General features: G+C 41.7%; 1 protein-coding gene across 7 annotated transcripts in view; it reads right to left on the reverse strand.

Moving 5' to 3' along the window:
* DOCK10 (dedicator of cytokinesis 10) overlaps positions 1-22790 on the reverse strand; it is a 227671-nt gene that overhangs the window by 128023 nt on the left and 76858 nt on the right. Inside the window, exon 1 of one of the 7 annotated variants that reach the window (XM_024563982.3) lies at positions 11825-12041. The exons of 5 other annotated variants lie outside the window; for them this stretch is intronic. In XM_024563982.3, the coding sequence (XP_024419750.2) occupies positions 11825-11929 (105 nt within the window). In that variant the 5' untranslated portion in view covers positions 11930-12041. Of the gene's footprint in view, positions 1-11824; positions 12042-22790 lie in introns of those variants that run through there. One more of the 7 variants, XM_045198212.3, reaches the window with a different exon arrangement.

A 22790-nucleotide genomic window follows, 5' to 3' on the forward strand; every position in this document is an offset into this window, starting at 1 on the left:
TAAAGATATTCAATGTTTTATAATTTCTGTGGACATGAGGTTTGAAAATAAAAATAACAATAATACATTTTGTATCCTCTAGAGCCTGCAATTTGGTGGTGTTGGCCATGAATTTGCTATGATCTGTGATGGAAGAATCTAGGCTCTGGAGCCTGTAGACCTCTCTGGAACAGGAGAGCTGTCTGCTCAGCACCTTGGTCAAAGAGACAGATGTATACAAGGAAGGTGGGATAAGTTAATTTCTCACTGCTGCTGCTTGCAGAGACATTGAGTACAACTGGGAACTGAGCAGCATTAATTTAGAGCTTTACAACGGTTGAGTTTGTCCCTCCTGAATTTAATGTGCCTCCTTCTTTTTGGAAATGCACCAACTGGGATGAGGTCTGTGCCAAGATTGCCCTGAATTGGACTGGATTTTTATATTACTTTCTACTCTCACTCTCTTTCTCTCCAATGAGTAATGAATTTCATTAGCTATTCTAAAACTACTCCAGGCCTGGGAAAAGGCACCCAACAGTACCTGTTACTATGCAGCAGGGTTGGTGCTGCACCACAGGGTGCTACGCCCTATTCTTCTTACAAAGTATTAAGGGATTTGTTTGCTCCACTTCCCCAAATCCACAGCTCTCCTCCAATTTAACTTCACAGCAGAAGAATGGATTCTGTCACAAAACAAATGCTCCTTTCCCTTCTACTTATCCCGCAGCTTCTCATGGAATGCCAACAAAACGTCCAAGTCCAAGAGTTGGCCAACCTGCCCCCTTGGTAATACCCAGGGCTGCCAAGAGCTGTTTAATTGGTTTGCAGCAAGCAGATTGCCTCAGCCTTAGCTAAAGATGCTAATTTCAAGAATGTAGTGTTCTATTCAAATATCTGAATTATTTTCAAACTTGTAATTAAAAATCAAATGGGTGAAGAAATGACACTGAAGAGCTGAGCATTTGAAGTATGTCACACTGAAAAATTAAATGACTAAATTATCAACCTAGACTTATCTCCAGAATAGAAATAGGACCTAACTAAGAAATGACGGAGACTATGCAGCCTTGCTTTAGGGAAGTCCAACATGAAAGGGAGAGCGTGGTGCTAGGTTTTCTATGTTGAGATACAACCAGGAGTGTAATGCACCCTCTAGAATGCATGGGATTCTAGTGCGAAGTAGTATCTGTTATGCTCTGAGAACTGGGCCGCACCCATAGTGCTCACCACATAAGTACTAAGTTTTAAATTTTCACTAGTCCCGGATTTGAAGTACTTGCGTTATAAATTTAATGTGTACAAAGAGCAAATAGTAGGCACTCAGTAAATATTTGTTGAGTAATAAGTTTACGTCATTTCACCCAGAAATTCACATTCTTGGACTCTATTTTAAAAACAATCCCACATATTACCCAAGATTTATACAAAGATGTCTATGTAACAAGGGCAAATATATTCACCCTAATCCAAGAGAGATGAGAAAGACAGGCAGGCTGGTAGATGCTATACCAAAAAGTAAAGACACCTGAGCTGCTGCTCAAAAAGTGTGGTTTATATTTTCCAAAGAACTATGTGTTGTGGGGAGACACTTAATGCTATAATTGGCTTTGGGCAGGACATTGAAAATAGGAGAGGGGTTGGAACACATCAATAAATAATTGTGTAGTGCATGTGATGATTCCTCCCTGTAACTCTTCAGTCCTTCATTGTGGTTAGTTGACCCACAACATCCTGCATAGGAGTGGCTTTTGTGGGAAATTCCAAGGAGGCTGGGGTCCGTGATCAAGGTGCCAAGCATTGCTACAAAGGAAAAGATAGCAAAAGGGCGCCACCTCATAAGAGAAGAAGGTCAAATTCATCTTGACACTGGTTTTCTAGATTTACACATACTGTGACATTAGAGTTTGAATCTAGAATCCTAGATTTGTAGGGGGTAGTAAGACCTGAAGGACATTGTCAGCTAAAGATGGGAATCAGTAAATTAGCAAGGATAAATAATGATTAAAAAATCATGGCACATCCATTTGAAGATATAACACATGGCCATTAAAACTGAGTTTTTGAAGTTTGCAATAACCAGCGAAATTGCTCATGTCTTTTTCTTAAGTAAAAGTGGGAATGAATATTGCATACCAGAATAACTGCACCAGACTTAAAAATTTTAAAGAAAAATGATTAGAGATATAGATCCAAATATTATCAGTTGTTATATTCAGAGACTATGACATTTAGGATATTGCTATTTTGAATGTTCACATTTTCTAACTTTCTATGAAGAACATGGGTTGCTTTCATCATGGTGAAGAGTTGAACTGGGTCTTTCAAATTACTGTGCCTCCATGGAAATAATGGGGAGTCGTTTGACTTTAAGATTATTTACCCTTTGAAAATCCACCAGAATGGGAACCTCAAAACTCACAGGGTGGAAGTTCAAGCACTAATATTCAAGTAATTAAAAAGAAGGTACAGAAACACTTGATAAGGAGGCTGGGGAGAATAACGTTAGCAGAAAAGGGCTGAAAAATTAGCAATGTATTTACTTAAGTATCCTGAGTTCTGCAGGGTACTATAAAAATCGGGTGAATTACTTCAACACCTCTGTGCACTGGTCACTGTCACGAAGGATTACAAGTCAGAATCCGCATTTGGAAGTTCAGGGTCTTTTTCTTACCAGCTGCTTCATTGGGACAAGTCATTTAACTTGGGACTCGGTGGGGTGGACTCAGATCAGGCAAATGAGTCAAAGGGCAGCTTCCTGCTTGTCGGAGCGCCACTGTAAGAATCAAGGAGGTGGAGTATGTGAGGGTGTTACGTCAACCACCTGATGTGACAAATGCAGATTTGTCTTTATCTGAAAATGACTGAGATGACTCCACACGTTTCACCCAAAAACATACACCAAAACCAAGTCAAATCAACCAGCCAATCGGACTCATTACACTAAGTTCTTCACAGACCAAGAACTGGGCTCCATGATTCATTCCATAGTTATCTAAATTTCCTTTTAAACACAAACAAATTTCAACAGTTAATAACTTTGTGGGCACCAGAGAGGTAATAACAGAAGGAAAAGCAGTGAAATTAAAAAAAAAAAAAGGGCAGTGTTTCCTTCATGTATCTCCTGAATCAGGCTGGGCTGCTCTGTCTCCCATAGGAAGAAGCAAGGTGATCGGTCCAATTCTGTGTATTAGCAAATGAAAGTCACTTTGAACTTCTACCTTTTATTTTCCTTGAGAAACAGCCTAGAAAATAGTTTTACATATTTACACCTGCAGATTAAAAAAGGATTACATTTAGGATTGGTTCAGTATTACTCATTAGCTTTGCAAATATAAATATTTAGAGAACATTCGAAGTCGTAGATACTTAGAATCTGTTTTTGTAGCTTTTACCTACTCACAGGCAGGTCAAGCGTGTTAGCCCTGGGGGATTGACAGGGTCACTAGGGACTAATCAGGGGAACAGGTTGACGTGAGAGGAATGAAGAATAATGGTGGGCCCCCCATGTTTGTGTTGTAAATTTTAAGTGGACTTAGGGAGCCGAGCCTTGGATACCCACGATTAAGTTCGTTCTACTTTGTCAGTCTGAACCGGTTGCTCTGGTGCTCCTTTCTGGCAAATCCGATCTTTTCAAGGAACACATTATGAAAAGAGATTTTTTCCTTACTTTTGAGAACATTTATATATATATTTTTTCTGCCACATGCAGTCTATTCTGTGATGCTAATTTGGATTTCCTTGATTACCCTTGTCATTTCCAGATATCTGAAATTTTATTCTAATTGGAAGATTCACAACCCAGTTTATCCTGTACCTGAATGCCTTCTTCATCTTACATAACTTTGCATCCTGGCTAACGACCCAGAGAAACAAACCAATAAAAGTACTTATTTACTTCAGGAGCAATACAGTAGGCTCCATCATGTCAATTCTTTAAACGTCTTCTTCTGATCTTGGCACACAGACGAGCAAACAGCTAAGAGAGGGTCCGGGGTCTTTAGAGAGACCCTGAAAAGAATCCCAACCTCAAGATCTTGAAAACTCATCAGAAACAACACAGCTGTTAACTAATCTCTGCATTTTCAAGAGAAATGATTCCTTTTCTTAGAGGAAATAAGAGATCTAAATGACACATGGACACTTTAGACATTAATTTAATCCAGGCCCCTTGGCCTTAACGCAACTGGAAGGGAACCAACTTCCACACTATTTGTGTTTAAAACAAATGAGAAAATTGGAGAGAGACCGTGCAGCTGGATCCACGGTCACAGCTGTCAGCCTGTGGTTGTGTGACAGATTTAATTCAGCCTTTCATCAAAGGGAGTTCCACTGGACAACTTCTCAAACGTTGGAGCTTCAGAAAACAAGACTAGCTTTTCTTACTGAAAAGGAAACGATTAAGTAAAGATTGAGCTATCTTCTGCTGACCTTGTAACCTTCTCTCCGTTTCGAACCACAGTTCCATGAGAGTGGAAAAACACTAGCTGCATCCAAGTTAGGCACGGTACAGCTGGGCAAGCTCAGATTAAGCTGAATTTGGAAACGGTTTCCGTGGTAACAAAAAAGGACATAGATCTCAGAAGAAATCAACCAGTAGTAACTCTTTAAATGTCTTAGTCCATTTCAGTGAAATGGACCCAGTTAAACTTGCTAAATTATAAAGCCCTTTGCAAATACAAAAAAATTTAATCATTATACTCAACATAAACATGATAGATGGAAAAGTCAGCACATTTTATTTTGTTAACCCTTAATTCCACTAGGAAAAACAAAGATACCAATACGTTAAAATAAGATGTGCTTTCAAATTAAATTCAGACCTTCAGAGTCTTATTTTCTTTTGAAGTAGCTTTGATGATGTATATCTCTTAGGAGCATGTAGATATTCATGTGTTATTGTTTAGCAAATGGAAATAAAAGATAAATAAAAATGACTGCTTTTCCATCCAAGACTGAAAGAAGCAGAAAATACCCAAGAAGATCTAAATCAAATTAAATTACATGTCTCATTTAGTTTTCTAGAAACACTTGAAAGATAATAAATATCATTAAAAATACATCACAACCCAATTACGAGTCTGCTTGACACCGGGGAAATTAATGCCTTAGAGCAAACTGCTGGGAATTTTAGACTAATTTGTATGAAATCCGTGATGAAAGCTGCTACTGTCTGAAACTCCGATACTATTTAGTATCAACAGTCACACAAATGAACTTTCACTAACAGGTCAAGTGTGAGGGGAATGTGTGTGTGTGTATGTGCACAAAAACATACAAGTCACACACATAAATGTAAATAGTTCTACCAAGAACATGCACCTATGTTTTCAATAAATCATCCCCTAACGAGAGCTCATTCCTTTCTCACTTTTGGCTACTTGAAACTGAATACGTATGGTGGACATTTGTTGGTTTTTGGCCTACATAACACCTATCCTGTTATTTATTTGTTTGTTTTTTCGTGCTAACATTTGAATTTCCTTCTGGTGATGTAACTCTCTCTGCATCCCCCTATGGAGCAGCGGTCATGGGTCTGACAATGAAAAGGATCCCGCTTTTCTGTGGTCAAGGGCCTGTGACCCCCACGAGGCCCCTTCAATGCTTCCACCCAGAACTCTGGATCTTGAGTGGAGAGATGCTGAAATCCCACACAACTGTCCACATCACTTCCAAACACCAAGAGCACCCCCAGTTTCCCATTGTTCTGAGATGCTCTACGTCTATCCCTACTCTTTCCAACCTGCCTCTCCATTCTTCCTTCTGCTTTCTTCTTTGGACTGTGCTTATTTACCTGACTAGGTTTCCTCTGCTTGCAACTAAAGAAATCTAAGAACATATAATACCAGGAACAACACCTATTGCAAGGGACTATTCTCTCCTCATCTGGTCTTTATTTGGATTCGAATGGTCTTAAATGAGAACCTCTCATAGCCAATGACTCCTTCTTTATATAGTTGTGTGCGCTGGAGGAAATTTTTGACCTTGTGATGTGGGGTAGCTCCAGGTCTCCAATCAAAGGACAGATTAACCTCTTGCTATCTGTTCTGCACCTCACCAGTGGACAAGAGGGACTAAAACAACAGGCAACAAGGACTGGGTAGCTCTGAAAAGGGCACCAGTACCTTTCAAATTCAGGAATTTAGATTCAGTAAACTGAATCGATAATGAATTGCTGTATTGCTAATGATTCCAATGTCATCTATTTCTATAAAACGTACATCATCTCTAATTTTCCACTAAGCCTAATTCATCCCTTTCCTATGACACCAGAATAACTGGAGGCCAAAAAACAAGAGTATTTCCACGATGTATTCAGTGCTGACATTCCACATACTGTAACTTTCTGTCCCAGGAGGTGGGAGGTCGGGTTGGAAATGTTGGCAGAAGCCTAGAGTATATGACAAATGGAGCATCTCTCAGCCATTACTTGCCCCAGATCCTTTCCCTTTGTTCTGCCATTTTCATTCTAAGGGTCACATTTGCTATTTTTGTTACATTAAAACTAACTGCAATCAACAAAAGAAAAAAGCAAACAAAATATAACCAGAGACATTGAAGTTAAGAACAATCTGACAATAGCCAGAGGGGAGTGAGAAGGGGATAGTGGGCAGAGGGGGTTACAGAAGCTACTATAAAGGACACATGGACAAAATCAAGGTGGAGGGTGGAGGTGGAGGAGGGAGGTGGGGTTGGCTGGGTTGGGGTGGAGGGATGGAGAGAAAATGCAGACAACTATAATTGAATAACAATAAAAATTTAAAAAACCTAACTCATCTTTTAAGAATGTTCACTTATAGAAATAACATAGTTACAAAAGATAATTTACTGATAGTAACAATGAAAACTACCATTTTTGTGAGTCACCCCATACATGCTGATAATAGTTACTGTTTTTCTGGTACTGCTATCATGAGCAAATGGCAAGGACCATGGTAGGTATTCATCACTTTCTCTCCTTGAGCATCATATCAAGTCAAGAAGAGATCATCATTGCTTTGTTTTACAGATGCAGAGACCTGGGTTCTGAGAACTGGCTGAGCAAGTTGACGGAAGGCCCCACATTTCAACCAGGCTTAGCAGGAAGCCTTTGGTCCACTTCACTCCACTCCACTCTACTCCACTCCACCCCACTCCACTCCACCCCACTCCACCAGCAAAGGTCATGGCCTTTCAGGAATAGACGACATAGAAACTTGTTTGTTTCCTTCTGGGAAAATTCTGAAACAGCTGTAGTTTTGAGGACTATTCCTGCTCCCTTTGTCAGTTCTGCAGGGAAAGACATGAGAAATCTAGGGGCTGGTGTGATGTCCCTGGTCACCTCAGAGAAGGAAGTGCTAAGGACAGAGGACAAAACTTTTTATAAGAGGGTAAAGAGGATCAAGAGAGGGAAATGAACAGGTGTGCTAAGGAATCGGATGGTGAATGTCAGATAATGTCTGAGTCAAAAACCACCATGGGAATTGCCACTAATTGAGGGAACCTGTAAATTCAGAAGGTTTCGTACCACTGCCACCAGCTGGAAAATAGAAAGCGGTTGGGATCACGGTGTTACTTCCTACTGTGGCGTTCCCACTGTGGCGTTCCCCTGCTCTGGCAAGTGGACTGCCCCCTGCTCAGATGGGTCAAGGGCACTGTAAGGGAGTTAATTGTGCCCAGTGTGGCAATTATCCTCCACCTTCTTCTCTCCTGGCTTACCGCTTCTCCCTCTCTGAGCAGTCGGACCTGAGGAAAGTGAGTTCATTCTCCGTTAAGTTATAGGAACCTCTCTGAGTCCATCTGGAGAGCTTCCTCTCTGCAGCAACCTGGCACCTCGGCTGGCTCCTCCCTCTTGCTTTGGCCACACCCAGAGCCCTCTTATGGGGCCTCCATTCGTAGGCCAGATCAAATTTTGATTTATACTTCTCCATTTCCACAGACTGGATTGAATTTATCCCATTGCTCCTGTTTCTTTGCTTCCTCCATCCCACCCAGTTGTAGCTTTCACCCATATTTCCCGCTGTGTTTCAAACTTGATTCAGTCTCATCCTGGGACCCCTTCCTGGGCTTCCCTTCACCTAACTGGCTCATTATGAAGTAGCCGAAATAGGTAACTGAGAATGTTTGTATAAAACAAATAGTAACAGTAAGAAAGCCCAGATGACCGGAGGGTGGGGGGAGGCTGCTCACATTAACACAGAGAATAAAGGATAAAAAATAGACTTGAAAGATAACAACACAATGCATATTATAAAATGATGTGTAGGAGGTATGTTACAGATATTCAGATTAGATCCTCTGTCTATCGTTATCAGTATTCTGTAAAAGTGCTAACAAGCTCTTGCTAAAGAGGACAGCAAGCATTTTCATCCATATCCGAAGTTTTCCAAATATTTTGAAATCCAGCAGATTTAAGACCTATCAGTCAGTAAGAACTTAAAAATAACAACTCACATTTATTTAAATAAATTCTTCATTTTTATAATTGTACAGATGGTTGACGATAATAATAATTCAGCTTAATTGTGTACTTAATCTTCACAAATGAAGACATGCAACCTAGGAAGGAAACTATCTTCTTTATTGACTTCCTATGCACTAGAGGTCATTCTGATGATTTCGGTTAAAAAAGACGGTCGTAAAGAAACCCTTCAACGACAGAGCACCGCACACATTTCAAAAAGGAAGGGAAGTCCTTCTACTCGATCTAACACACTTCATTTTCCTTGCACCCTGATAAGTGACTTAAAGAACATGAAGGCATTTCTCAGAAAATACACTTAAAAACTGGATGCATAAGGGAAACTTCTAAAACAATTACAATTTACAACAGAGTTCAATAAACAGCTTCGAACGGCATTTGAAGAAAACAGAAGAGGGAAAATTCTCAATCTGGGTCACGAGAGTATAAGGTTTGGGTTGTACACCTTTCAGGAAGTCACAGGCATCCGGCTAAACATTCTAGAGGACTGAGAGACTAGACCATTTCTATATTTGCCTTACTGCAAAAAATAATTTGTTGAGTCTGAAATCCACATGATCATCATAAAAACAAATGATTTGTAATAATTATCTCCAGGAATCATTATTTCTCCTTTCCCTACAATATAGGAATATATTCAAAAATTCAAAAGAATTCACTATTGTATTCTCTAAACTAACTTTAAAGACTCATCTTCATTTGTTGGCCATTCTGTCACTTGAATTGCTTTTTCCTTACCACTTATCAAGTCATCTCTGAAACCAGTCTAGGGATGTTGGTTTAGCTTTTAGAAAGCTTAGGTGGTTGTGCTGGTGAAGGCCCAACCGGTTTTGGGTGGAGGAGGAAACAGACATGGCCTCTCTAAGGCCAACCCCGTGAACACAGAACAGTCTAGAATCCCTGAGCACTCAGCTTGATGTAATTCAGAACTGCGTCTACTAAGCAGCTCTGTCACCGAGAAAGGCTCCCTGGAAGAAAGCATCACTTTCCATTGACTTCATTTGTAGCCGTCATAGAAAAGACAATCTCACTACAGTTACATCCCTCTTCCTTTGACATGGAAACATAAATACTTTACTTGGTTAGATTAATGCTACATAACACTGATAACTCATAGCTTTTACTGTGTCCAAATCATGTTCAGAATGCACAAGATCAACTTGAACTCCAGTGAGTGATCTTATGACACGGCAGGTACTGTAATGAACGTTTTGTGGAAAAGGAAACCGGGGCTCAGACTAATGTAAGAAATACGTGCAAGGTCATATAATGTTGGTGAGAAAGTGAGATAGCATGATCCCCTCGGGCTCTAATTATGTGTTTCACTATCTTGGATTCTCTTTTTTTTTCAGTGTGAAGCCACACCTCAGGATAATAGTTAAGGATGGATTGAGCAACCCCTAGTCCACAGAGAGGCAACCTGTGAAAGGAGATAGGCCTGTCTTACGAAGACGTAAGCAGGCAACAGTAGCAGAAAAGTCCCTAGTGCCTTCCAAAGAAGAAAGCTAATCACTGTGTAAATGATCTTAATTAAATGTGAATGCATTGCTACTGAATACTGTGGGAAAAACACTCCATCCTTACTGGCTGCTGTTCCCATAGTGCTCAGCAGCAATACCTTCAAATTCAATTAAGATAATTCATAGCCTGATTAGCTTCATTATACAGGGAGACACCAGGGACTGTCCTGTTGCCAAATCGTATGTATGGCTGTTGTGAGATAGACCTGTTCTTCTTTTCTGTGTTGTCTCTTTCAGTGAACATGAGAAGAAGTGAATCTCATGGTGACATAAGCCACAGAACTTCTAAATTCCACTGGGAAAAAAGCAGCAAGGAAATTATGTCTTTTGGGCTCGTCTAAAGGTTAAAATAATCTCAAACCAAAGAAGTTTTCCAAACTCTTATCCTCTTTAACAGGCTGGTGGCAAACAACTGGTGAGGCTCTTATGGAGCCAGGGGAGAAGACACAACTGGACCCTCATTTGGTGGTCAGTGGAGACCAAGAGGTTAAGTCCAAGACTCTGAATATCCCAGCTATGAAATGCTGTGTGGCAAGACCCAGGTGTACACCATGGGGCCAGGTCAAGGGCTCACTTGCCCGTGTTTCCCAATGGAAGACGTGCACTACTGAGATAATGACCAAGACCCGCCCAAACAACAACGCGGCACTGATCCTGTGAGCCAGATGTCTGGTAAATTCCACCCACATTACATTACCACCACATAGGTGGTTATTCTGGTTATTTTGGCCTATCAAGGGCTGACTAGTCATTAATTTGATTATCCATATTCATTAAATGACTATTCATAAAGACTCATTATCCTATACACAATTTTTTAAACAGCTGCCCTGTTTCTCTCTGTTTACATGAACAACAACAAAACAGTTACCCCTAGTGGTTCTCTCAGCTGGGGACATCACCTTCCCGGGGACGTCTGGCAATATTAGAGACATTTTCGCCACACGTGGGGAGAGTTCGCCGCTAGCACCTAGTGGGTAGAGGCCTGAGATGTTACCAAACATCATACTATGCATAGATAGCCAGGCACAACGAACAAAATCTCAGACCCCAAATTACAGCAGTGCTGAGGCTAAGAATCCCTGCCCTGCAGGAAGCAAGCAAAACTTGAACACCCTGTAGAGTGGACGTTTCTGTAAAAAGAACTACCGAATAATGTCGTTGCAGCCATTTTTCATAAAATGAGCCTTCCACATTACATGTGGTTTGCTGAAGGGCTCTAGCAATAGGCTCTTGTTCTCAGCTGCCAATAGTTCTAACAGAAATCTAGAACTCTGTAATAAGTACGCATTTCCAGAGCTCTCATTTTACTTACAAACAATAAGAAGGCAGAAACATTTTTAACAGTAAACAATCATTTTCTAACATCACTTTTTACTCTCTTCCTTGGCTCATTCAATACTTATTTATATTTTCTTTCATCTTTTGAGTTATTCTAAGAATTATAAAACAAATAACGAGTGGTGCATGATAAGAAACAGCAGTAATGTTTTTTAAAAGCACAACTGTATACAAGTCATTGATTGGGCTCTTAATTGAGGCAATTGTAGGCCTTTCTTTTAAAAAGACAGTATTCTAGTCATATTTTAACTGTTTACGTTCTCTATCGATGTTTTAAAATAACAATGGTAGTAATTCCGATATTCCAGATAGTCTAGTAATGTCTTAGCTACTTAAATTCTCTATCAACATATTTAAAATAATGGTGTAAGTAAAAGAGGATATTTATGATCCAAATTGAAAATTCTGTTGTGTCTAGAACTTTACCCAGAGCCTATGTTAGGATACCACTCCAGGGATAATCTTAGTAATTTTTGTAAGTATTGAAATAAAGCTGGAAAGCAAACAACGAAATTTAGATACCTACAGAACTAAGTCTGTGGATCTCTTCTCGATTTACTCTTCTCACTGTTCGTCTCTTCTTCCAAAATTCACTGGGCTCCCGCTTGAAAACCTTGGCTCGGAAGCTCATTGTGTTGCTGTCATTTGATTCGCAAAGTACTTGAAAATATCAGTTTTGTCAAACCTCTTCCTTCTGCAGCTTCACCGGGCCTAACGATTCTTTCTTCTTTAGTAAAAGGGGAAATGCTCATGCTACACTCACATAACCAGAAAGGAAAAGAAAACCGACCAGTTACTGCTTCCTGTAAGTCATTAACTACCAGCGATTCAGATAGGCTTTGGTGTATGTGTTCCCCCTAATCGCCTGACTTAAAGCAAGACAAAAACACGAAAAGACTTTGGATGTCTAAAAGAATTGCTCAGAGCAAAACAAACCAGATGATGTAAAGTCAGCCATGGAATCAAATCAAGATTGAGTCAAAAAGCTAATTTATTGCAAGGTTCTATGTCTGTCACCAAAACAGACATCAAACTTTTTCAGTTTGGCTAGATCCCAAAGGTGAACTATAATAATATACCTGAGATCCCAGAAGTCTGTTTAAGTAAGTTCCAATCAGTCTGTTTCATTCTCATGAAAATGTAGAATAAATTACTGGTCTTCCTGGAGAGGTGCCCAAGATGATCACTTAGGGCACAAGAAGGAAATATTAGAATTCTATTTATATTGGTTATCTAAATAAAGGAGATGGAAATGGACACCTTGATACTACTTGGTTACAAAGAGTCAAAGACTCAATTCCCTAATCTTTAGAGTTTTGCTCACTTTCTCTGGGGCTGTGTAAAAGTGCAACTCTTCTCTCACACCTACCAGAATGTTCCTTCCCATTTTATTTTCCTCCAAAGCACTCACTAGCATGCCACACTGCTCTGTGTTTTACTTACTTATTTAAATTATGGTCTGTCTTCTACTAGAGTCTACGCTCCATAAGAGTGGGAGTTTTTTCTGCTTCAGTCACGTGTCATCAGTGATTAGAACTGTGTCTGGCATCCAGAAGGCTCTCCGGTTAAGTGTAATGAAAAAATTAATGAGGGGCTTACATTTATTGTGCTTAACAATGAACCTTGTCCCCTATGAATATTGTGCTTTGACATATTAGTTATTGATAAGAACTATATAATTTATTGACAAACATAGGATATGGGAGCGTAGTCAGTTTTTTTTCTACTAGGTACATAAGATACGAAATATTTGGAGGTCACGAGGCTAAGAGATAATTGAGTCAATGTTAAAGATTGTTTCTAGAAACCACTGCTGTGTAAGGCAGCTATTTAGTTTCTTTAAGATTTAATTTCTTCATCTGCAGACGGGTCTACTCAATAGTGGTGCCCACCAGGGTGACGTAAGTGCCACAGGAACCATTCCTCATCCAGGAAGCCCATGTGGGTTATAAAGATGGTTGAAAGAATATTTCCACTGGGAACTAGTCTCCATGACTACCGAAGTTCAAGAAACTCCCACCAACTCTCCAAAGAGGTGAGTCTTGAGGAAAGCATCCTATGAATTGTGCCCACTCTGACCTCAGGGGAGGCCAGTTGAGGGCATCTTTGCACAGGGCACTGTAGGGTGTGCATTGTGGATAGAAGCAAGAGGCTTCACCAGGAGAAGAATTTCTGTGCAAAAGGTTCTTGATGTTCTGAGAGTTTTGAACTTTAAGAAAGAAAAATAACAAGGCTGCTACCTAGCTCATGAATTTTGCTCCTGTCCTGGCTGGAAGGAGGACTCAGGCTACAAATGGAAAGGCAGAGACCACCAAGAGGGGGCACCATGAGTAAGCGCGCTGTGGTTTGGCAACACTTTTGTTCCAGAGTCTTGTCTTTTATTTCTAGCGCTCAGCACAGTTAATGGTGGAGGTGCAGGTTGGCAGCCACAGGTAACGCAAACTTAACGCCGCAGTGAATGGTCCCACAGATTCCGTGGCCTGTTGCTAATTTCCTACTGGTCTTACTCAAATGTCTCTTCCTCACAAAGCGTCCTCTGACCATCAATTTAAAACTGTGGCCTCCGCCCCTGAACACTTCTGATGACCCTCCCTTGCTTTATTTTCAGCCATTAGAAAACGGAATGATGTTCTTATTTCCCCCTCAGAAACCACATGTGAAAACACAGGTCTGATTCTGTATTGAAGACTGTGATTCTTAGGGGAGCTCTCCCTTCACTAGCTAGTTCCAACAACCATGGCCTTTAGCTCAATTACTTTTTATTGACACAGGCCGTTCCCTTTTCCCCAATAACTCCCTTTAACTGAGGCACATACATACGCCTGGCATGGCCGCTCGGACACTTCCATGTTGTCGTGCAGTGATTTGCGCAAGACGAGTGAGAAGAGATATGGGCCATTCCCTGTGCAGCTGTAGAGACTGAGAAGGCTTCTTTCTAAAGCTGCGAGGAAAATCACAAGATACTATAAAAATAACAACTGGGGCGGTAAACTGTACCATTAATCTGTCATTGGCTTACGTGGGCAGACAAGCATCCCATACAGCAGAAGCCCTTCTGAGCCACGGTCACTGAATATTTAGAAATTCCATTGTACATCTTTAGCCCTAAGCAGATCTCACCCTCTGAATAGCTCTGTGGCATCTGTCAGATGAGCAGGTGTACCATTGTACATGCCTAATTTTCAGATTTAATTGTTTTCATTACACAGTACCATGAGAGTCTGCCTCCAGTCACCTAATTTCCTGGGGGTAAGATTGTGTTTCTATTTTAATTACTGAAAGCAGTATTTTACAACCCTTTTTGGGCTGTGGACCCTGAGAATCTAGGAAAAACTATGGACTCATCAGAAAAGTGTAAGCATCAGAAAATGTACACGTATGGTCAAGGGTCGTAAATCTCTGAAGCTCACCTCGGGCCCTCTTACCCAAGGTGTTGTGAATCCCTAACTCAGAGTTTTAGAAGACTCAATAGTTTTTAAAGGAATACTGTCTTATAACAAGGAATTTAAGAATCTTGAGCAACTCTGAAGCGACTTCCTCTTATTCTAATATTTGCATCTCGTCTCTCCATTATTCCTCTTTAGGTGCCGTGTTTCTTTGTCCTGGAGTCCCTCCTACTCCTTGACTTCTGCAATATGAGAATGACTCATTTCTCCCTGTTCTGAGCTATTAATCAAGTCTCCCTAAAACAGCGGCAAAAGGAGGCATTGCCAGGCAACATATGGGAATGCCAGATAGACATAATTTGGGGTGACTGCAAAGGAGGGGGAAATCCAGTAGCATGAAGTGGTGTTCCTTGGGATGGCACTGTTGGGGAGCCTCTATGGCCTCTTGCCTTACGTGATATCAGACTAAGTCTATCTCTCCAGCATTCTGTGATACCCCATACCATTCCCAAAAATTCTCTTTCTGCTTAGGTTCATAAATATGTTGGCAATCAAAACAAACAAACAAACAAACAAACAAACCTAACTAGGATGATGGGCAAGAGTGGATATTAGAGAGAAGTCAGTTCAATTGCTCAACCACAAGAAATCACTGTGGAGTTCAGTAGAAAAGAAATCTGATACCAATAGTTAGAATGTAAGTACTATATTCAGATGTCGCTGAGCTTCCTGAGAAATTCATAACACCCTCTCCAGTCCCAAGATACAGAGTTCAGTAAAGTTTGAAGGGGTCTGGGAAAACTTCAAACTAAAGTTAGAACCCAAGGAAGGTTTTGAATACTAGATGGGAGTGAAATAGATGAGAGAAGAGTAAATGAGACTCTAGGAAAGGGGAATGTAGCAAAGACAAGGCATAAGATAGAATGGTTAAAATCTGCAGTTTAGATTCAAATCTCAGGTCCCCCACTGCCTAACTTTGTGTCTTTCAGCCAATCACTCACTGTCTTCAAGCCTCAGTTTTCTCATCTGTAAGATAGGACTAGCATGGTAACTATCTTACAGTGTTATTGTGAAGATAAATAAAATGATACTCTGAAAAATTTCAGTGAATTGCCTGGTACATATTAAGTGTAATGATTAATTGTTACAAGAGCTAAGAGAGGCCAAAACAGAATGTTGAAGAAAAAGCTGGAAGCCCAGCCTGTCTAGAGACAAAGGCTGAGTAAGAGAGAAGAGGTAGAAACAGTTAGGAAATAGAAGCCAGGGCCCAGTTCACGGGTGACTCTGATGCCAAGATAATAAAAGTTTTTATTGCCTCTTGAACGCCATGGGAAATCACTGAAGGATTTTTGAATTACAATTAAAATAGTGCCTTCAAAAGATTCATTTGGTAGCCATCTGAGAGCTGAATTTGGGATAATATGATCCAGAGACAGTCTGCATTAATCCAGGTATTAACATAGAGTGGTGGTGGGCAGAAAACTTGGCAAAAGAAGCATAACCATGGATTTCAGGGAGATTTTACATGAAGAGCTGGCAATTAAATGGAAAATGATACCTGAAATTTACTGAGCAGGTACCAGGTGCTGGGTGCTGATCTAAATGTTTATAGTACCCTAGTTAAGCCGTGCAACAACCGCATGAGTTAGTATGAGTATTATTATTGTGATCACCCCCCTAGCTTTGCAGAGGAAATTACTTGGGCCCTGGTAAGTTAAACAATTGGCCCAAAGTCCTGAAGCAAGTAAGTAGCACACCTAGGATCTAAACCTGGGCAATCCAGGGTCACAGCTCATGCTCTTAACCAGAAGAGAAGGTCACAGAAGCCAGCAGGTTTCTAAGTGTGGCTGTCTAGGTGACGAACAGTATGACTGAGAGACACAGGGTGGCAAGAAGAGAGGACTTCTTTTCCTACAAATGCTGATTTAGATGTTGTGGCTGTCGGGTCAGAAAGACAGACAAATGGGCTTGTCTAGCGCCCTTATTATACGTGGGCCTGAAACTCAGGAAAGAGCCAGGCCTGGAGACACGAAGCTGAAAAATCATCAAAACAGTTAAAATTGAAAGTCTAAAAATAAATGGAACTTCTGGAGAACAGAGTAGCACCAAATTGAAAACACAGACTTTTTGGAAATCCTTTAAAAAAAACTTTTTATATGAATTTGTTGGGGTGACATCGGTTAATAAAATTATATAGGTTTCAGGTGTACGGTTGTATAACACATCATCTGTATATTGTATTGTGTGTTCACCACCCCAAGGCAAGTCTCCTTGAACACAGTCTTGACGTTCTTTCACATATCACAGATGGAAAGGGATTTATGAACTTGAGAAGGCATAGACGCGAAGGGGAAAACTAGCGGGGCAGAGTGGCATCCAGACGCACTGGGGAGAGGAGTTTACAGGGGGAGCACATGGCGTCCAGGCAGAGATGGCTGTGCCTGAGAGTGTCCAAAAGATTCAGCGTGAAAGGTGAGCAAGATGAAAAGGAACGACCTTGCCGTCTTGCATCCAGACAGGTCTATACTTGTATCCTCTTCAGCCGTCTATTAAATGACTTCCAGCAAGCAACTTGACCTCTGCATGCCTGTTTCTTACATACACTTTGAAGCAATTAGTATACAGTTTCTGAGGTTGTTGTGAAATAATACATGGTCGTACCTGGCACTGAGGAAAGATGCATATATATAGGGCTAAAATTCCTATATGTGCCTATATGTAAACTATTATTCATTGCATATGATTGGTATTTGCCAGGTCTACATAGGCAGGTTTAGACACACCTTTACATGCATATACAATATACACAAAATACACACACACACACATATTCACATATAAATGCAAATACATACAAAGTTTGTCCCCATGGTGTCCAGATAGAGAAAGTAAGTTTGCAACTTTCAATTTTCAAGAGCTAAGAGTCTGGCTATTTGGAAGTCAGTTAAAAACGTGAAATTTTAACCATGTGTTAAAGGAAACAGGAATTAGGGTACTAAGATGTCCCGAACTCAAGAAAAGGCTCTGGCAGTCAGTATGACTGTTTTTATTGCTGCTGTAACAGATTACCATACACTTAGGGGCTGAGATCAACACCCATTCATCATCTCACGGTCTTCGTGGGTCAGAAATCTGGGTACAACTCGCCTCAGCCGATTGTCTGCTTGCCGCCTCAGAGGCTGAAATCCAAGTGTGTGGTTGACAGAGTTCAATCCCTTGCACTTGTTGGACCGAGATCCCCAGTTCACTGTTGTCTGTCAGCCAAGGGTCATTGTCAGTGTCCAGGGGTTGCCTGCATTCTGTGGCTCATGGTTCTTTTCTAAGCCAGAGACAGCAGGTTGAATCCCTCTCACACTCAAAATCTCTCTGACTTTTCTTTCTGCCTCGTCTCTCCTAAACCTGTCTCCTGCTGCCTCTCTTCAAGTCTGGCCAGAGGAAAGTCTGGGCTGTTAAGGCTTCATGTGATTCGATTGATTCTATCTGGATAATCCAGGATAATTTCTATATCTTCAAGCCTGCTGAAAAGTAAGCTTAATTTGTATCTGCAAAGTCCTTCCACAGCTGTACTAGGATTAGTGTTTGATTAAACCACCAGAGAGTCTTTGGGTGGGGGGCATCCTTAGGAAGCTGTCTCCCTCACAGTCTTGCTCTGCACTACAGCTTGACTTTAGTGCTTGTCTCTTAAAAACAATGTTAACATCAAGGATGCACCGAAAAGATGGTGTAGGGGAAAACAAACTTGGCCTTTGAGGGCTGTTTCTCCAAGCATGGAGGTAGGATGCAGGTTTCAGTAGGGGTAAGAAATGAGTAAGAGAGAATAGAAATGTGGCTGATGGATAGCAACCTGGAGAAAATGAGCGATGACGTAAAGGTGAGAAAGACAATGGTAGTTGTGGGGAGGGACAGCCGAACCAAACAGAAAAATCCAGAAGATGAAGAGTGGTCAAGAAGTAATCAAATACAGGAACATGGAAAACCAAGGAAATAAGCTAACACAACAAGTCATGAGAAGATCATCTTTAAAATTTTTAAATATGTTTGTGCAAAGTTTGAGTAGGCTGCCACATTGGCAAATGACATCCTCCCTGAATCTAAGAAGCCAGAAGACAGAAACCTGTGTTTTGTTGATAATGCATGTAAATTTACTAGATAAAAATTACCCTAAAAGTACCGTTAGGGATGCAAAGTAACTGAAGATCAGTGGTTAAGACTTAGACAGCTACACATGACGTCACACTCGAGTCCACAAAGCCTATTTGAGCCGCGGGTAAGGCACTTCCTGTTCATTTCCACCGCCTTCTTTACTACTTCTTCATTCCATCTTCTCTTTGTTCCAAGTTATTTTACCTGTTGACCTTTTCAGCATTTACTGTGGCTACTTCTTCATTGTTAGAAGATGCCTAGGCAACTGACTTTATTTTATTTTTTCCTCTCCCATCTCCAATAAGTTCCTCTTTCCCAGTGGGTCTGTGCGTTGCCCTGCCTTCCTCTCTCATAGGGAAAACCAGGCAGGTCCTCGGGCTCAGTGCTTACTGTCCACCTTGTTTAAAGGAAGTGAAGCCCAAGTGGCCATTTCCTTCTTCCCTGTGGTCTGTTCTGAACCTGGCCCCGGCGGGGGTGCCCTTCAAGCCAGCAGCGCTGAGTCTCACTACTTCCTTGGCCACAGAGGTCGGGACTGGACAGCTCAGGCTTGTTGGCGAGAGAGCTGAAGATCTCTCTGAGGGAGTGTAAATGAATGCTACCCACCCTCCGGGTCGAAGTGCCCTGCTCTCCGTGGACACTCTCATGTGACATTCTAAGCTTATGTTTCCTACGAATACCAGTGAACACAGCCCAGACTGCTAATGCTTTTTAAAAAGTCACAGAGCCAATTTTTCACCTGGAATATAGTGTTTTCTTATTAAAAATAACACGAAAGCAACATACTTTTCACTGGACTATTTATTATTCCTCTATCTCAGTGATTTCAGCCAATGTGTGGCAAGAATTTTTAAAACATGCAGTATCTGACTATTTAGTTAGGGGAACTGACCTCTTTTTCCCTCAGATTGTCAAATTTAAAAAAATGACAACAGTCAACATAACAATAGCCATCTGGTGTGAATGAGTCATAACTACACCTACTGTGTGTGTGCATGAGAGAGAGAGAGAGATCAGCAAACAATGTGTTTTGATGTGCTGCAGAATTTTAATAATTAGCTTATGTGTGCCATGAGATGGGGAAAGTTAAAAATCGCTGCTCTATCTTTTAAAGAAGACGGAGAGATATTCTGGGTTAAGCAGATAAACCCACCAATGATCAGATGAAGGCACACAAATATAGCCTCCCAGAAGGTGGGAGTTGAGGGACTCTGAATCAATGCTATTACCTTTGATCACGAGGGACAATTGCCCACTAGTCATTTCCCTCTAGGAACACGCTCATTCTCTCTGCTGGCTGGCTTGGCTCCCACACCAGCGTCCCATTGCTGGCAAAGTTAACTCCAGAGGAGAATTACTTCTTTTAAAATAAAGGAAGTGCCTAAAATTGCCCTCCTGTATTCATTCCAATTGTTAATTACCGTGCTTTCAATGTGAATGTTACCCAATGTTTAATAATTACCCTGAAAATCACATTATACATAAGTTTTAAGGTCTTTCATATCTGTAAAGCTCTGAAGGACATATTAGTAATTTATATAACATTGGCATTACATAGATTTTATTTATATTTTTAATCCTCACCCAAGAGGGGAAGCGAGAGAGAGAGAGAGAGAGAGAGAGAGGGAGAGAGACAGAGAGAGACAGAGAGAGAAGGAGGAAGAGAGTCATTGCTGCAAGAGAGAAATATCTATGGGCTCTGACTGGGGACCAAACCCACATCCCAGGCACCTTCCCTGACTGGTGGTTGAGCTCAGAACATTCTGGTCTATGAGCTGACTCTCCACCCAACTGAGCCTCCCTGCCAGGGCAGTTTTATGGTCGTGGTGGTCTTTTTTACTGCAGAAAGATGTGTCCGTACAAGGGGAGGGCAATAGAGCATTCTTACCTAAGCCGCTCTGATGAGAGAACAAATGGTCGTGAAGATGCCAAAGGCTGAGCGCATTGCAACCAGCGATTCGGACCAACGATGCTGGCCAGTGGATCTGACTGTTAGACTAGGTGACATCTGTGCAGCCAGTCCATCCCCCAAACCATTTCTTTGGTGATATCGTAATGTATTCTCATCTTCTAAGGTGATGGAGGAGACAAAGCTTATATATTTGATTTAGGCGTTTAATGCCTTACATTGTAGAAACAGGAACATAATGGAAGGGTCTTGGCTTCTCAAATAAGAGCTTCTTTGTGTTTTGCAGAGAATTAATTGTTGGATTTTCTTTACATAGCTGTGCACACTGCAGAAAACTCTTGACCTTGTGATGTGTGGTAGCTCCAGGTCCCCAATTAAAGGACAGATGAACTTCTCGCTGTCTGTTCTGCACCTCACCAGTGGACAAGAGGGACCAAAACAACAGGCAACAGGCACTGGATAGCTCTGAAAAGGCCACCAGTATCTATTTAACCTGGTTTGTGAGAATGGAAGCGAGTGGGGAGAGGCTCTGATTCCCTGCCAGACTTTTCTTGGCCCTGGTCCAGTGCCAGATATCAGTGACAGCGAGGACAGAGTGGCCACCAAGAGCCCATGTGGGGAGACGGTGGTACACACAAATCCATCTATAGAAATGCCAGAAAGAAGAAACTAAGGGCGAAGAGAAGAAAGTGAGTCAAGAACATGAGGTCTAGGTCAAGGAGGACTGCACACAGGCACAGAGACCTCCGTCAGGGCCTGAACACCGTAGGATTTGAAGTGTCGCCTTTGTAGGAACCCCAAGAACAGACATGTCTGCATGGATCACCTGAGGAGGCTGTCAATGAGGTTGATTCCTGGGCCCGTTCCAGGACCTCAGGAGCTATGACAGGGGGTCCAGCCACCTGACTTTGTAACAAGCAGCCACGAGACTCACCGGAAGATGCTGTGCAGACCACACATTAGGGAGTGACCCAGAAGCTAGTCCACATGACAGTTTTCTTAGGCAGAGTCATGTATCACCTCCCAAAGCAAATTTTTTTGTACACTAGACCTAAGTCTCCTTTATAAAATCAAACATTCTCTTTCCCCTATGGATACACAATCAGGCCAGATTAACTTAACTAGCCACAACACCCTGAACCTTTGGGGGACCAGGGGTGAAACCAGCCACTGGAAACTGGGCTTCCGACATGCCCCACCAGTCCTCCAATCTCACTTAGTATTCCCTTCATTGGCCGTTTCTCTGCATGGACTGTTGCAACCCTGGTCATACTTGCTCCTCAGTTGTTATTGAAATCAGGTTTTCTCAGACTTGGCACTATTGACATTGTGGGCCAGGCCATTCTTTTCTGTGGGGGGCAGTCCTGTGCACCCCAGGATGTTTAGCAGCATCCCTGGCCTTTACTCCCTGGGCGCCAATAACCCTCCCCCACCCACACTGTGCTGTGTCTCCCAACACAGTCTTCAGAGGTTGCCAAAGTCCTCTGCAGGGTGTGGGAGGAGGAAGAAAAATCACTCCTGCTGGAAAAATCTCTGATTCAAATTCTAATGCAATTTATTCCCCCTCAATGTTTCTAAGATGACAGCTTTCAGGCCCAGAAAATGGTGCAGGTGAAAATGGTCTTCAGAACAGGGTGGCTCCTCTGGAAAGCCAAGCTGATGACCCCTGCTTGCGAGAACCTGAGGGCTACAGGCCTTCAAGTCAGTCCTCTCTCTCACTTCTCCATCTGCCTCAAAAGCCCACTACTGGAATTAGTCTAAGAGTCTGGGTTTGCCTTCCTATTCGGGGCCGCCCCTGGTAAAACGCAGCTATTGGTTGCCCGGAAAAGACCCAAAGCCATTCCGATCTTCAATAACTTAGCACACCACAAAAGGCCACCTGGGCAAAGCTCCAAGCAACCGGAGAGGAGGGCAGACATGGTAATGGTGTGAAGGATAAAGCTGGGAGTGTGGTGTGTGCCATTGTGGCAAGATGGTTGTGCTTCGTTTGATTCTTGGCCTTCCCACTTGCTGGAGGCCTTTGGACAAGTTACCCAACCTCTCTGAACTTGAGTTTC

This window comes from Desmodus rotundus, chromosome 2 (genome assembly GCF_022682495.2).
Source record: "Desmodus rotundus isolate HL8 chromosome 2, HLdesRot8A.1, whole genome shotgun sequence".
Taxonomy (NCBI): Eukaryota; Metazoa; Chordata; class Mammalia; order Chiroptera; family Phyllostomidae; genus Desmodus; species Desmodus rotundus.